This window comes from Taudactylus pleione, unplaced genomic scaffold (genome assembly GCF_031769625.1).
Source record: "Taudactylus pleione unplaced genomic scaffold, aTauple2 ptg001573l, whole genome shotgun sequence".
Classification (NCBI taxonomy): Eukaryota; Metazoa; Chordata; class Amphibia; order Anura; family Myobatrachidae; genus Taudactylus; species Taudactylus pleione.
Window position 1 is genome coordinate 5,928,628 of NW_028285970.1, and position 16,636 is coordinate 5,945,263.

Consider the following 16,636-nt stretch of genomic DNA (forward strand, 5'->3'; position numbering starts at 1 on the left):
GATTAATCGAGACCATCGGCAACCATCGAAACTGGTCGTAGAGCTTGAGGTTGACCATACCCTCTCTTAAGCTCTACGATCATGTCAGTGTAAAAACCTCCCATGTCACATGTGCCTTGATGCTACTTTGTTAATTATGCACTCCCATAAACCGTATGCACTCCCACAAAACGCCGTTCGCATAATTAGGCACGCCTGCGTTCGGATCTCCACTCCCCCGTTTTCAAGCACCTTCCCCTGTTACCACCCACAAACGCCTCATTCTGTCACTCAAACTACCGACCTGGAAGTGTTCAAGGAGAGAGAAATTTCTGATCGTAGCGGCTAATTTGCGCATGCGCATTGCGAACTTTACGCATGCGCAGTATAGCGAACATCGGTGGCGTACGACCGTGCGGCCGCTTCGACCGACTCTGAATGAGGTCCTTTATCTCTGTTCACTTTATCTCCGTTCACTTTATCTCCATCCAAGACTCAGTTAATAGACCTCCTATGTCCTCTATTCCTCCAATAAAATAAAACCTAGAGGCTAGAGAGAAGATGCCTTAAAAGAACTTCCATCAGCCTCCAATAAGAGAAGAAAACCCTCATTTGAATGTGAGTTACTTCTTTCAACCATAAACGTAGCCTTAATTCTAACTGTACATCTCTAATATAAATTCACGTCTGACACTAAGGGCCTGATTCTGAGTTGGGAGTAAAGCAAAAAAGAACAAGTTACTGTGCACCTTGGCAAAACCATGCTGCACTGCAGGGGGGAGGCAGATTTACAATGTGCAGAGATTTAGATTTGAGTCCAAACTCAAATCTAAATTGCAGTGTAAAAATAAAGCATCTAGTATTTGGGGGCTACAGGCAACAGCAGACAGTATTCAACCAGCATGCAAAAACAATGTATGTACTTGCACCCCTTGCATGTTTTGTCCAATTGCACAGCTATTTGCTCTTTTTTGCTTTATTTGTAAATAAGAAACAGGCCCTATCTGTAAACCTACAAATTTAACTCTAGACTCAACATCATCCCAAGGTCTAGTGTAAGTAAAGGTCCAACTTGCAAATCTAGTTCTAGCTTTATCTAGAATACTAACACAGCTAACATTTGGATACACTGTACTTTATGGATGCAGTTGCAATTTACCCTGTTAGTTTTCTAAAGAATTTTGGTACAGCCCACTAATGCATCCTTCAGGGGTCTTCAACCCTTGGCCCTCCAGCTGCTGTGGAACTACACATCCCAGCATGCCCTGCCACCGTTTTGATAGAACAGCATGCTAAAACTGTGGAGGGGATCCTGGGATCTGTAGTTCCACAGCAGCTGGAGGGCCATGAAGACCTTTGCCTTAGACCAACTAATATCCTACAGGGAGTCCTTCTGCCTTCTGAAGCTTCAGTGATGATAGAAGCTTCATGAACTACCAGTGAACAATGACTTACAGTGAGTGAAGCCCAGCGATGTTTAGGCCATCAGCAGGGGTCCTCAGGTGACAGTTGACCACTAGTTTGAAAATACATTTTAGAAGTTAGGCTGTTTTCTGTGGGTACAAATCTGCATAAAGCTTTAGCATCTTTTACCATAGGCTCGTCTGCGGCTTTATGCTAATGCTAATAATGTGCAAGACTTGGGACGCCTACTTTGTGAGTCTTCAGATGTAACAATCCCACTTGGTGCATCTTTAGACACTACCATCGGACGCACCATTGAAACTTGCACCTGCCCCATGCTAGGTGCAGAATCTCCGTCAGGTTATGGTCTTAAATGTAATAGACTAATTATCTGAGTTAGCAACCAGCTATGCAACATGCTCGCGACACCCCCATAACACGCCCAACAGAAGGTCCATCTCCATGTGTGTCTCAATAGCCCCCTCCTTGTCACCACCCAGACACACCACTATATTTTCAATACATTTGTGTGCATCTCAATCACTGCTGCAACTCTGTGAGACACTGTGGGAAGCATGTGCTGTACGACTGTTTAGTTACCTAGACACATTTGCTAGAATATCTCAGTGTGGCCCACTAAGAATCAGCCCCAAAATATTTCATTTTATAAATAGGATCCCTCCAGATTCCCCCGCAGCTCGTGCATGTTCTGGTTGACAGTTGCACATGCACAGTAGGACTCAGGGTCAGAAACCCGAAAGTCCTCATAATGCAGAGGACAGATCTTATTGGAAGAGCTGTTCTTCTGTGGTTTCAATCACAGATCTACATACTTAGGGCCTGATTCAGACCCGGTCGCTATGCTGCGCTCTCTCGCAGCAAAAAAGAGGCTGGGTATGCAAATATGCGATTGGACTGTCTGGCTGAAGGACGCCCTCTGTCTTACAGTGCGACGGCAGAGCGAACGTAGTATAAAGCCGCCTATCTCTCACTCGTAGCACACATCATCTCCAGGAAGTGAGTGAGTAATTGAGTACATCGAATGGCTTTACTGCTGCATGCAGCTCTTGCGGTAGACCTTACCCCACCGCAACAGTGCGGTCAATTCAGCCTAAAATACACCCAAGTCACGTGTACAATGACGCTACTCTGCTAATTATGCACTCCCATTAAACTCCGTTTTGACGGTCAGACATGCCTGCGTTCGCAGCACCACTCCCCCGTTCCCAAGCACCTTCCCGTTACCACCCACAAACGGCACATTCTGTCACTCAAAGTAGAGGCCCGTCTGTGGGCTACGAGCGATCGCTTCCCCAACGCAGTGACTGGTTCGCGCACGCGCATTGCGATGCATATGCATGCGCAGATGGGCGACCATCGCTCAAAGAGAGCGAGCGCAACTTAGCGACCGGGTCTGAATCAGGCCCTCAGAGCAATTATAAATGCTGCTATGCATTCAAAATGCGATGCTTGATACATCCCACCCAGTGTCTGATCAAGCCTCCTAGCTCCAAGAGGACAAAAAAGAAAGAAGACTCATGAGGAACAAAGTTGAAACCAATGGGCTGGAAAGGGTAGAGTTGATGAACAGAACAGACTCCTGAAGCACTTACAGAGAAATGCAAATCTAGACTTTGCTTGTGCAGTAAGGGTTATATAAAAGCTTAATAGGTCAGGTATCTTAGTCACTATTTTAAAACATATTTCTAAAAGTTTGAATACAATTTTCATAGCTGTACCTATCAGAGATGGTGTTAGCGGTCTGCCTGTGTCATTGACATTCTGCCCTTCCACAATCTCAGGGGAAATTACCTGTTTCAGCTATTCCTCATAGGAAGTATAATCCAGAAGTAATGGTGGCCCACCTCCTATCCGTGCTGCATGCCTCCTTTGCTCCCCCATTTTATCATTCAGACTCCTTTTTATGTCAGAGTATCTTTTTTAGCAATTCTTCACTGACCTGGACATATTTCCAACTGCATTGACTGCATCACGCACACCTTCCCATAACAGTTTCTTTCTGGGCAAAGAAGTCTTGTGAGCCAATGAGCCCACTAATCTGCCATACACAAGTACCATGGCAGACAACAGGGCACAATTTTCTGAATGATTAAAGCTGATATTATGCCCACTTTTGGTCTTACCTGGGGCTGGCTGACTCCCTGCCTCACCCTCCTCCATAGATGCATCTTCTTGCTCCTCCACACTGACCCTACTTTCCCTCCTTCCACACATATTCACACAAAACACTTAAAACAGACAATCCACTTAAAACCTAAAGACAAAACAAACACAAACACAACTCTCACACACAAATAACACACTGTGGACTTGAAAATAAAAAGACAAGACTTTAAAAACTATAATAAACAGACAGATATAACAAAGATATCTATATCAGGTGCAATACAATATTTGGTAGTAAGAAAATATATGTAAAAAATAATAAAAATGAATTGCGATCAATATGGCAGCTTCCAATGTGAGTCCTTGAAACACTCATTAATTAGCAAACACAGAAGGGAGCGCTAAAATTGTTATGAATTCATTTAATGTAACATGATTATAAAACATATATTGTACATAACCCAATAAAAATGGCTGAATATAAAAGTTAAGTGTCCAGTCTGCCTTTTGAAGTTGCAATATAGGAAAGAGTCCGTTTAAACAAGGTAAGTGTCCTGATCGACAAGAAACAAACCACACATCAGCAAGCTCATTAGCTGGTATACATGCTCAACCTCCTAACCATAAAGTCACCTCACCGCAGTATGGATCACAGTCCTCAGCTCCGGACCCGGAGAGCTGGCAGAGGGAGGGTGCAAACCTCGGTGAATTACGCTCCCCGTGAGCAGTCAAAGGCAGCCACTTGATGTAATATTGGAGCAGCGTCAATGGGAGCAACACGTCATTGGCCGGTTTGAGGGGAGGGAGATATAGCTTGATGTAGAAATATGCCGCAGTATAGTTTAAAGTCCACAATGGCCAAATAAATCCTGAGTCAGTCTCCGGAGTCTCAGCAGTAATGGACACACCTGCAAAAGTTACTTTAAAAACTACACAGACTGCATAAATATAAGACAAAACAGAAAATAACACAGACAACACTTTAAAAAAATCACTTATCTTTCACCATCTCTCAGCTCTCCTCCAAACTAAACACACTCCTGACGCCTATCCTCTATCCTACTAAACCCTCAGCTAATTTATGCAGCAACCCCTGCTTATATAGGGCTGATGACGAAAAATCACAAGTTATACTCTTAAACCAGTTACAAATGAGAAGTTGCTATCTTTTGACAGAAGATTGGAGATTTTTTCACGGCTTGTAAACACGAAAATAGTGGAAAGTCGAATGCGATTTGCTCTGTCAGCCTTGAAAGCACCAACTATTACACACGGTGAGCTTGCCGCAATTTCTGCCGACTAGAAAATTGCAAACAAAACGGAACTTTCTACATTTCCCCCTTTGCTTTGTAAATATATCTCTCTGGTAATAAAAAGTATTGAGATTATCCAAAAAACTGTTTAGTTAAGCTGAGAACTGTATTGCCTGAAATGGCTTGTCTCTGTAGTGACTATAAGCTCAGATTTATTGCACAGTTCATCAACTTCTCAGCATGTACCCGTAATGAATGTTTCATTTACATCCCTAATTGAGAAACCACAGTATCTTTAACCTATAACCTATACAGTGTGTCAATTTTTCTATCATCTTTTTTCTTTTGTTTCGGAATAGCCTGTACCCAAAGCCCTAGGACTTACTTTACAAACACTGAATATTCCACTTCATAATGTGCACACAAAACTTTAAGTGTAAAGAAGGCCAAGGGGTCTCACAGCAGATGTCAGCTTTTAACATTGGTAGTGATTCTCTGGGGTATATTTACTAAAGTGTGAGTTTTAGAAGAGATGTTACCCATAGCAACCAATCAGAATCTATCTAAGGTGCTAGTAAAATGTTAAGTAGAATCTGATTGGTTGCTATGGGCAACATCTCTTCTAAAACTCACTTCTAAAAACTCTCACTTTAGTAAATTTACCCCTATGACAGCACATTTAATTGTTACCTGTACAGTAAGTATCTATGTATCTATATATTTCTGAAAACCAATAGAAAAATAAACACTAGCTAATCTATAGTGATGTAAATGCAGATGGAGCTTCAATCAATTTTTTTTATGTTCAGCACAATCCCTGTCAAGTTGAACAGGTTCTTTATATGGTGCCATTGCTGTTATAGCAAATATCATTGTGGGTAGGTAAGTCATTATTTAAGAAGTAACCCAGGGAGAAAAACAGAAACACCAAGCTCCAATGAAGAATTTGGAGATTCTGGTTAACAGCTCCTTCTGACCATGCACAGTGGTCCTTCACTGAGTATGCTCCAGCTCCAGGCTTGGCCAGAGGAGAAGAGCTACAGTAGGGGTCTTGGGAGGGCATTGCCAGGTCCACCTCAATGCTGGGACCTGTACTGTCCGCATCTCCTGCAGTGGTTCCACAATTAAATTGTCATTTTTAGATCAGAAAATCACTCTTGCACATGATCACACATATTAATAGATCGTAAATGTACCATTAAAATACTTGGACACCACTGGTTTAATAAGTTTCTTATTAAATGTTATGGACATTATAGTTCTGAGAAAAGCTAGTGGTTTAGTAGCCTTATATAAGAGCCATATTCGATTAAAATTTTAATGATCTTGTACTAGAAACAAAGTTGAACCACTAGTTCCCAAACTGGGTGTCTTGACACCCTGGGGTGCTGTGGGGAACTTCCAGGGGTGCCACAGGTTGGTGGTCCAGGACCAAATGAAATTATTTATGGTCAATGTGATAGACAAAACCAGTGCTGACAGCTGACAATCATAAATATGTGGATAAACAGGAGCGCAACCCTGTCCGCCACTATATAACTGAACCTAAGGATGACATGTAAGCATAATTTAGCTAAAATTATAATTGTTTTCTAAATATCTCAATAAGAAACTTTTGACCTAGAGGTGCCGTGAAAAAATGCAGATACTCTAAGGTGCTGTGATTCAAAAAAGTTTGGGAACCACTGAGTTAAACTAAAAGGAAAAAAACAAAATGTTCAGGTAAAAAGGGCAACATAGCCTACTACTGTAAGTAGCTAAGTAAAGTTATAAATTATGCATAAAGATAAAAGTAGTTTGGTGTAATTATTCATATTGAAGTAGATAAAACAATAATAACTATTATATAATTATAACAAGATAAGGAAATATGTGATATTTGTAGGTACAAGGTTTCTGCTTGTGGCAACTAACAAGAGTGTCTCCCAATCAGCGGGTGGACTTGAATCACTGCCGTTTTAGTTAAAGTTAATTGAAGTTGATTTATATGTGTACTCTAAATTTTCAACACGATGAAGTTACATATTTAATGCTTTGTTTTTAAACACAATTAGAAAATAATATATAAATATATACATATTTCAAATGCAACACAGACAACACATTCATTTAAGCCCATTTATGCACATTAGTAACACACCATGTGGCAGAAAGACTAGGACTACAAGAAGCCCCCTTGGCGATATATTTTATGTTAAATCCCTAATGGCCTCTCAGTATCTTTGCAGAATATGCTCAAAAGTCCAGGGTCTGAAGCTATAGAAATGAATGGTTATTTTTTTGCTAAACGAGAGCCCTATGTTTAATGTTCCTTGGATATAAGGTAGCCAAGTAAAGGCGCATTCCAACAGCTCCATACATCATTTATTTTATATACCCTAACTTCGCACAACAGGAGCTCCCTCTGAAACACGATGTGAGAGACATGGAATCTTATTTTCAGTCACAAAGAATTACTTACACATTCAATGATACTACATTTGTGAAGAGAAAGACATTATTTGGTAAACTTTAAGCATTTGCAAAGTGTTAGAAGTTTGTTTTATTTAGATGTATTATATAAATCATCCAATGCTTCTGCCATAATATTAGTGAGGTAGACAGACAGACAGACAGACAGATAGGGGCAGATTCAATTAGCCGTGGGGTTGTCCCCGAGACACCTCGTGCGATTCGGACTTTACCTCACAGCATCTGGTAGTGCGAGGTAAAATCCACGTTATTTGGCCTCGCACAAGGGGGGGATAAAACACATTGATTCTGCAGTTTATGCGGAATCAATGTGTTTACGCGCGTTAATCCCCGATTTTACGGCGCGGTGAAAAGGCTATTTAATTGAATAGCTTTTCCCCACGCCGCAGAGATTTTGGACGGCAATTAGATGCGGGTACAACCCTGCGGCTAATTGAATCTGCCCCATAGACAGTTCTGTGAGGTTGTCAGTTTTTAGGCACCAGCTCTAATAAAGTTAGTGGTCCTCATTCTGAATCTGACATGTTTGTTAATGCAGTTGAACGATTATTTACTACTGCACATGTGTCTAAATTCGCTAAAAGTTGCACTGCGCATGCATTATGTGGTGTGTACGCACAGGGTAACAGTACCGATTGATATCCAAAGTGTATTGGAAATGTGCTGGGCATTCCTGGGCGGTGACTATTCATGCACACGAAGATGGTCCATCTTATGGATGTGTTATGGGAGTGTCGCAGGTATGTTGCTGGACTGGTTGTGTACAGAGACACTTAAGCTGGCCAAACACTAGACCAACTTACATCCAACCAGCCAACTTGTTGATTGGTTGGATTGAAAATCTGGTAACGTATGGGAGTAACTGATGATCAGCAATTTGCTCCTAAATGCCAGAAAACAGATGAAAATGGTCGTTCAGACAAGTTTGTTAAATGTTTGATCTAAACTGTTTGTTCAAACAACATTTTTGGTCCATTTTCTGGCGTTTGGGAGCAAATTTTCTAAAGTGTCCGGAAGCTAATTCAATTGTTTGTGCGACCAGCCAGGCTCTGGTCGCCACGGCCACATTCTCACACCCTCATTCACGGGATGAGCCAAGTGTGCTTCAGTAAAGGCGTGTCCGGCACTAGAGAACAGCCCCAAATCCCTACCTTACGTGGATTTCTGCTCGCACCTTAGGAGGGTGAAAGCAAAAATCTGTGATAAGTGCAGCCTCAGGGCTGGTCGCCCAAAACAATGAAATTAGCTTCCGGACACTTCAGATGGCAGCTTAGTTCTCTAAATAATTAAAAGCCAACTAAACACCCCAAAATAAAACGTTGCTAAATGAACCATGAAAGTTTTTGCTAAGAGGGGCTGTAATAAACCTTTCAGAGAAATAAGTGGAGAAGTTGCCAATAGCAGCCAATTATCGTCTGTCATTTATCTAGAACAGTCAGAACAGTGACAGAAGCTAACTGGTTGCTACTTCTCCAGTTAATCACTCTTTAAGGTTTGATACATCACCCCCATAGTATGTCAGCTAGTCCTCTTGTAGTGCAATCACTGCCATTGTAGTTATGGAACAGGCTATGGTGTGTGAATCTAGCAATTTTAAAAGCAGACTTTCAGTTAACTAGGAGAATTTAAAACTGTTACTAAGTGGTCTAATTACTAAGCAGTGTTAGGAGACAGAGTGAAAAGTGATAAGAAAGTGATAAGGTGCCAGCCAATTAGCTCCCAAGTGTCATCTCACAGGCTGTGTTGGAAAAATGACAGTTGGGAGCTGATTGGCTGGCACCTTATCACTTTCTTATCACTTTTCACACACTGCTTAGTAACTAGACCCCTAAGTGGTTAAATAGTAAAGTGCAATTTTGTTCAGCAGATTCAAATGACTCAAAATTGACATAAGAAACTCTTTAATTAAGTAAATAGTAATTTTATTCCCAAGGGTGGGATGCAGCAAAGCGAGAAATGCGGTCAAACCTCGAAAATGCGGGTTTGACTGCATTTCTCATATGCACCAAGTCCCGGAATGCGATGCACTCCGGGGCATGGTTGTGGTGAGTAACGCCATCTCCTGATGGCATTACCCTATAGAAGCCTATGGGCTTCTATAAGGAGAGTGCTGTGAGAGAGATCCAATCCCTCCTAGCACCCCTGCGGCACACGCATCCTTCTGTGCCTGCGCAGAAGGACGCCAGAGGGGCTTCGGGATCATAGACCCATAAGTCCTTCTATCTCAAAGGGCCGGTCTTACCGAGAGAGCGGGCCTTTGTGGTGTCCTTCATGCATACCGGCGTTGCTAAGGGTTTCAAGATGCATCGCATCCCAAATGCGATGTGTCATGCGACCAAAATCAGGCAAATTGCGGGGATTTTTACATTTAAAGACAATGAGGTTGGACTGTCTGTGATATTTACACTTTTCAGATCTATCAAATCTGCATAACTGTAAATGCGCTTTTAGTTTGCTGAGGCATTGCCTGACAACAGGGAGTAAGGGGTATATGTACCTAGTATAAAATAAAGTCCCTGGTAGGCGTCTGTCTGTGTGTTAGGGCTAATCTCGAAAACCACTGGACGGATTTTGATGTAGTTTTCATTATTCTATAGAGCATTTGTGGAGGAAGGTTTAGGTGTATGAAACATTAATGTAAGACAAAAGGGAGCCGATTTTATCGAAGCAAGTCAATGAAAAATGCGGACGTCTGCTTATGCTGCTTAAACCGCTAAAAGATATATCATGGTGGACTTTATTTTATACCATGTAGAGATTTGATATGTATTATCTGGTTTCTCCTGAAATATTGATGTAAGTCCTGTTTACCGATACAAATTAAAATGTTTCCATTTTTTTTACCGTTCCTATTTCATTCTGAAAAATGATTCTTTAATTTCAAACGAGTCCAATTCCCGGTAAGAGTCTGCTTTGGGATGACAATAAATAAAACACAGGGACAGACACTTAACGTGTCTGGGGGTGACCTAAGTGACTTGAGTGGAGACGGTTTTGCTTACGGACAACTTTACGTAGATCTTTTGCAAATCCCGTCAAAACTAAATATTTTTGTGTTGACATCAGGAGGAAAAATTACTAATGTCATCTATAAGACAATCTTATAAGACCTCGGTTAAAAAAGACTATTTCTGCCATGAAGAGCCGGGGAAGGTTGCTAGTGTTCACTAAGGGTTTTAAGTAGATCAAAATCGATTTTAAGTAGATCTAAATTGATTAAGATTGACCTTTAGTAAATATACCCATAGGAGTGCACCTTTATATAAGCTAGATGGACATGTAGGCACAATGGTACAAAACCAAGGTACTTCGCTCTGCACAATCATTGCGCCATTGGTCTTCTATGTTGTACATGGTAGTAAAGGTTAATATAATAGCAGTACATTGGAAACAACGTTATTTGATGTATGAATATTGTATACAGTAATACTAGTGTTGGTACAATTCTCAAGCACTCCTAATTAAAGACCCATTCTTGGTCTAAGAACACCTTATGTCCAAATGAAAGTGCAACATGATAAGCTGGCGCTATTTAAGTAAACAGTCTTTAGTGGCTCTTCGGTCTGAAAGTATGCATATTATTGCAACTAAATAAATTTGCATAACCAATGCCCCAATGTGGGTATTGCATCTAAATTTCCAAAGCTGATTATTATATTCCTATTGTTTTTTACTTAATTCCAGCATAATTATATATGAAAAAAAAATCAACATTTTTCTTATTGGAGAGATGAAATAATATTAGCATAGTAAGACACCCAAAGCTTTTCCAAGATCTACAGAAGGTTGAAAATAACCCACTTGGGGCCTACAATCAGCATGCAGGTTGGGAGGGTTTGCTATGGGCGCTCCAAATGCCAATTACCATTGTTATACCTACAAATATCAGGATGCTTTTGGTAGGGTTCTAAGAAAGATGGGCATTCCTCATATATCTGCATCATTAATTATTTTGACAGACAATGTAGGGATTTGAGAGCGGATTTGCAAGTGTTTGCTTATACCGCCTATATTACTAACCCCCTGTGGAGCATCTCCAGATACAGGTTATAATATAACCATTTTTTATTTGATAAAGAACATGAGGACCATTATGGAAATTAAGGAATTGTTTCATTGGTGGTTTCTATTAAACTAAAAAGCTGATTAGTGGACCAGAGAGACCACAATAACAAAAAGCATAAAAAAGAAAAAAAAACCTTCAAAACATATTTTAGATGTCAATAATTAATTTATTATGGAACACATATGTTGCAACCTAACTGATATATTATTGTCTAATATACTTGCCACTGTACTGATTTATTATACCTCTTATGTATGTCTCCATCTGCTCCTTTATGCTTCCCTACTGCTATTTTTGTATTTTTATCTTTTTTATACGATACAATACATAAGTAGAAAAAGCACAGTAACGAAGACTCAAACAGAATCCGAGTTTTACATAGAAATTACAATGAAACAACAAAGGACTGGCTGTTCCTCTTTTTAAACTGCATTTTAAATATTTATGGATTAATAACTTTAATGGATCCTTAACTGTTTGTCTATTTGGTTTGCAAACTAATTATAATCAAATCTACAGACAGAGTACTATTGTTAAACCTACTGTATTGTAGCTATTTAGCTTCAGGGGTCTGCAGGTTTACATGAGCGAATTTAGTTTTATAAATGGAACAATAAAATAAAAAAATAACCATTAGTGTCCCAAAGTCATTTGAAATGTTGGGTGGGGCAATAATAACAATCTGTTCTACTAGTGGAGCCACTTGAAGATCTGTTTTTTATGTATATATGAACTTTAGGCTTAGTATTCATGTAAATTATTTGTGAGTTATTGAGAAAAATGTAATGGTGATTCATTTTGAGATCACAACAGAATATATATAACACACCTGTGATATCATTCATAATGTGATTAAACATATAAAAACCTGAAATTACATGATATTATTTTATCAGTTTAATGATGCACTCTTCCATTCAAGTAATTAGTAATGGTGGCACAGTTCTGAAGTATGTTATGGAGTTTATGTTAAAGATCTATTAAGGTTGCAGACTCATCTAATGTAAGACTTGGGAGGGTTTATTTGAGGTACAGGTGTGTACTCATACATCATTGCTGCAGTCGCACCAAACAGACCATCTCGGCGCGCCAGGTCCTGTGTGGCTCTGTTAGTCCCAGGCGTCTTTTTTGTGAACTTTTTGTGCCAAAAATGCATCTTAGTTGCAATGCGATGTGACTAGGACACATAATGGACACTGTGTTGATTAATTTGATATGCAACACTTGTATATCTGTGTGTGACCGAGGAATAGATGTACTAAGCCTTGGCGAGAAATAAAAACTAAAAAATAGCTTCAGGCGCTTAATGGAGGGTATCTAAAAAAGTGTGTCTATATACATTTTCAACTCCACGCAGCTGTTTCACGCAGCTAGCCAAAAGAATAACACTAATATTGTAATTGAACACTGCTGTGGAGGTGAACCTAATTAAAAAAACTGCAAGTGTGCCTATGTGCACATAAATAACACAGTATATTCTCACATATGAACACAATTTGAACAAACCATATAATAGATCCTGCATAAAATGGTAAATATATCCATGATACAATAATTAAATAATATCAGTCGGTGTACCTAAGTCAATATTGAGCCTATGGACTGGTATCTTTAGGTGATCATATACCTACAGCTGGACGTGGCTGTAAGGTCACTCACTTTTCTATTTTCAGTGCATAAATCTGCTGATGCCAGTTTAATTATCCACGTACTGACGTAATATTATTTAATTGTTGTGTCATAGATATATAGAGCTGTTGTTATAGTTATTTATGCAGTTTGTAGAAAGCTTCCCACACATAGACAGATCTGGGCTCTCCAACAAAATGACTAGCAGACAATGTGGCACAAACATTTGTTGTTTTACCATATGGATCAAGCTATTCTGGGCACAATTAGTAACTTCAGCATTACCATTTATTTATAGGCACGTTAATTTCCTTTCAAAAGACACTATTTAATGGCATCGCCTTCGCTTGCATCTGTTCCCCATATCAATGTGTAATAATCCTGTCCCAAATCAATAGCTTGGGGAGAAGCCTAATGGTATGAGATGGGTATGGCATCTACACTGCGGTATGACATCATCTGGGGGTGGGGTGGGGGTAGCCAATAATAACAAAGAGCAGGAAATGAGGGGGTAAACATAAGTCCGTGATTCGTCATCACCTAGCATACAGTATGCAACCCTGAGTTGTGAATAACTGCTGACAAATCTCATATAATATAAATATTAATAACTGTCTTAATTATACATAATAAATCTAAGTGAATTGTATAGGTTAGAATGCCTTTAAAAAAACATGTTAATTAGTATAGCATTTACTGTCACATATATAAAATAACTAAATAGGGAAAGGCTATTATGTAACATATTTCCTCAGTAAAACTATATACATTGGTATACATAAACTGCATAAGCAATACTTGTCTTCTCTTACCTCTAATGACATGTGCATAGTTGTAATAGCAACTTTAAAGTCCCCATCTGACAATTCTTTGAATTCTTTGAGTATGATATCTTCAACACTAGTACCTGTTCATGACAGACTGCATTAGTACTATATTACTGTACACAGACAGGCTGAAGGGTACAGCTTACTTATCATAAGATTACAGCAGTTAACGTGGTGTAACTAGTTTTATTCATTCTATACTTTTAAGTTTTAACCAATAAAGCCCTGATTATGTTTTATATTAGATACAATTTGAATACTCTCAAATGGAAGGTACTGTATGTCCTGAGAGCAAAAAATAATCTATTCAAATAGAAATGCTTTATTTAAAAGAATGTAATAAGCTATTCTGCATACATTACTGATAATAATGTTGTATATACATGAACTACATAGGATATAGGATGGTTATTCACACGGCAGGTTCCAATGGCAAAACAGTTTTTAGAAAACACTTGAAAAACAAAATAGTACAGTAACCTCACCTATGACTTTTTTTTCAGATCTACTTCAAAATGACAGTAGCACAATGTTTGCATTGATAACTCATGAATTGCTGTTGATGGCCACTTGTAAGTACATTAAATATAAAATATATTATATAAAGATGAAAACACTGTTGAATATCTTAAGGTGCCACCTACACGTGACTGAGATAGCCAACGGGTTTAGGGCTGTTTTATACCGATCTGACCACATGCCACAAAGTGTGTGGTCATTATAAAACTGTCAATCCTGATTAGCATATGATTGTGAATGTATTTTAAGATTTTTGCTTGCCTAATAATATCCCTGGTCTGAACTCTTCAACAGAAATCAAGATAGCAGTTAACAATCAGTCAATTTTGTGCTTGTAGAAGCTGTAATTTTACAGTTTGTATATTTAGCAGTTTCCCAGTTAAAAAAAGATCTTACATAAAAGGTTGACGTATCAGTATTGTTTGATCTTCAGTAAACAGAACACTGGTATATTTATAACTACATATAACCATATTGCATGTTTTACAGGCTGTTTTACAATGTCACTCTTTTACAGCTTACAAAGCATGTGTGTTAAAGCACGTCTAGTGACACCTGTCAATGAATACAGTATGGAACTTGCCTATCATAAAAGAACTTATACAGTACATAGAGCTTTAGCTGCTAAATATCCTGCATACAGCACTTCACTGCTGGAACATTCTTTAAGATTCCTGATGTTCTAGCTTTTTTCCCAAAACATTCCTACACGCTCTTATATAATTTATTCATGATCACATCATGTGTCAACCATGCACCATTTTCCTGCAATACCATTAAGGTTCATTGTAGAGCATACCAATATTTACTTATTAGTTATCTATTGTAAGCATAATCATATACATATAACTATCTTACTTCACGATAATTACTTTCTCTGATAGAAAACTATGTTAATCCACTAATTACTTTTCTGTTATTTATTAGTATTTACTCTATTAAATCGATGAAGCAACACTATTTCATTGTTATTCTTGACATGATAGACACATTTAGTCAGTGAAACACTGCAAAGGATAATAAAAAGAAGCCTATCACAGTACGCACTAACAGAAATGTATTTGAAAAAAACTGTAAACTTCAAACATGTTGAGCTACTAATTGCATATTTTCACTATATTAAATAAACAAAATTAGAAAATTAGGTCTAGCTAATAAACACAGAACAGAATAACGTTTTATGCCTTTCTCATTACAGGTTATAATTCACTAATGTGTCCAAATTTGGAAATCCTTCATAAATTAGGTTTTTCATATTCTAGAAAATCATATTCTAATTATTGAAGTACTAATTATTATTATTATAATATAACTTATCTTTCCAATAATGTGGGCCACTGATATCTCATGTAACTAATTTATTTCTGTCTAAGAAGAAAAATTAGAAATAAAAGAAAAAAATTGTGTCTATTTCACTCAGGACAGACAAAAATTGGACTTTGCGCTTGGTGCCTATTAGTAATCTGTAATGGCAGAATTAAATGGACACAACTCGATCACATATGTGTAAATATACAATTTTAATCATAAAACACTTCTAGTATCTATTATATATCTATAAAACTACTTCTTTTTTCATTTATTATATTTTTTACTTCTTTTTTAATCGAAGGTGGCTCTGGAAGACTATTTCCGAGCCTACAGCTAATTACGTATGAAACCTGCAAAATGGCCTGGCGAAGTGGCAAGTTCAGCCTTACCACTGCTAGGCCGACATCATCGGGGGTCTGAGCAACGGTCAGCTGCCCTGGTAAAGTTTTAATGGTAAATAGTAGCAGCCAGTGGCGGCTCCAGGGGTGGGGCTGCAGTGCAGTCCAAAATTCAAATAGAGGAGTCACACCAACTGCCAGTGAGTCCCAGCCATCTATGTTTGGCAGCATTTGAAATGGCAGTTGGTCTGTTTCCCCTATTTGAATTATGAACTGCACTGCAGCCACACCTATGGAGCCGCCACTGGTAGCAGCCATTGGCGGATTTTACCTTGGGGCTGCAGGATTGCCACCACCGCAGTAAAACTGCCTAGCAGTGGCAGTGGCTTCCCATTGGAAGGTCTGCCTGCTAATCACAGCCGGACAGGTTGTCCCAGGGGAAGGTATTTTCTCCCACTGGGACTGTCAGTCTAGACTGCAATTAGCATAAAGAGTGCTATGGGAAGCCACCCCTGCTACAACGACAGCCCTATCTGGCTTCTAGGGGCTGCAGCTGATGTCAATCACAAGCTGGCTGATAGTCCAGACCCGCTGGATGTAACAGGTAGGAGTCACCACTGGAGGAAACAGAACATTTTCTATCACTGAAATATGAAGCAACAGAAAATATTGACTATGAACACTGTTTGGTAATTAAATCCCTAAAACTCT

The 16,636-nt window shown here is 39.0% G+C and overlaps 1 protein-coding gene across 1 annotated transcript in view; it reads right to left on the reverse strand.

Moving 5' to 3' along the window:
• Window positions 1-13,784, reverse strand: part of PRUNE2 (prune homolog 2 with BCH domain) — a 233,125-nt gene extending 219,341 nt beyond the window's left edge. Inside the window, exon 1 of the mRNA XM_088464042.1 lies at window positions 13,743-13,784. Within this exon, the coding sequence (XP_088320168.1) occupies window positions 13,743-13,760 (18 nt within the window). The 5' untranslated portion in view covers window positions 13,761-13,784. The remainder of the gene's footprint in view (window positions 1-13,742) is intronic.
• Between the last annotated feature and the right edge of the window lie 2,852 nt (window positions 13,785-16,636).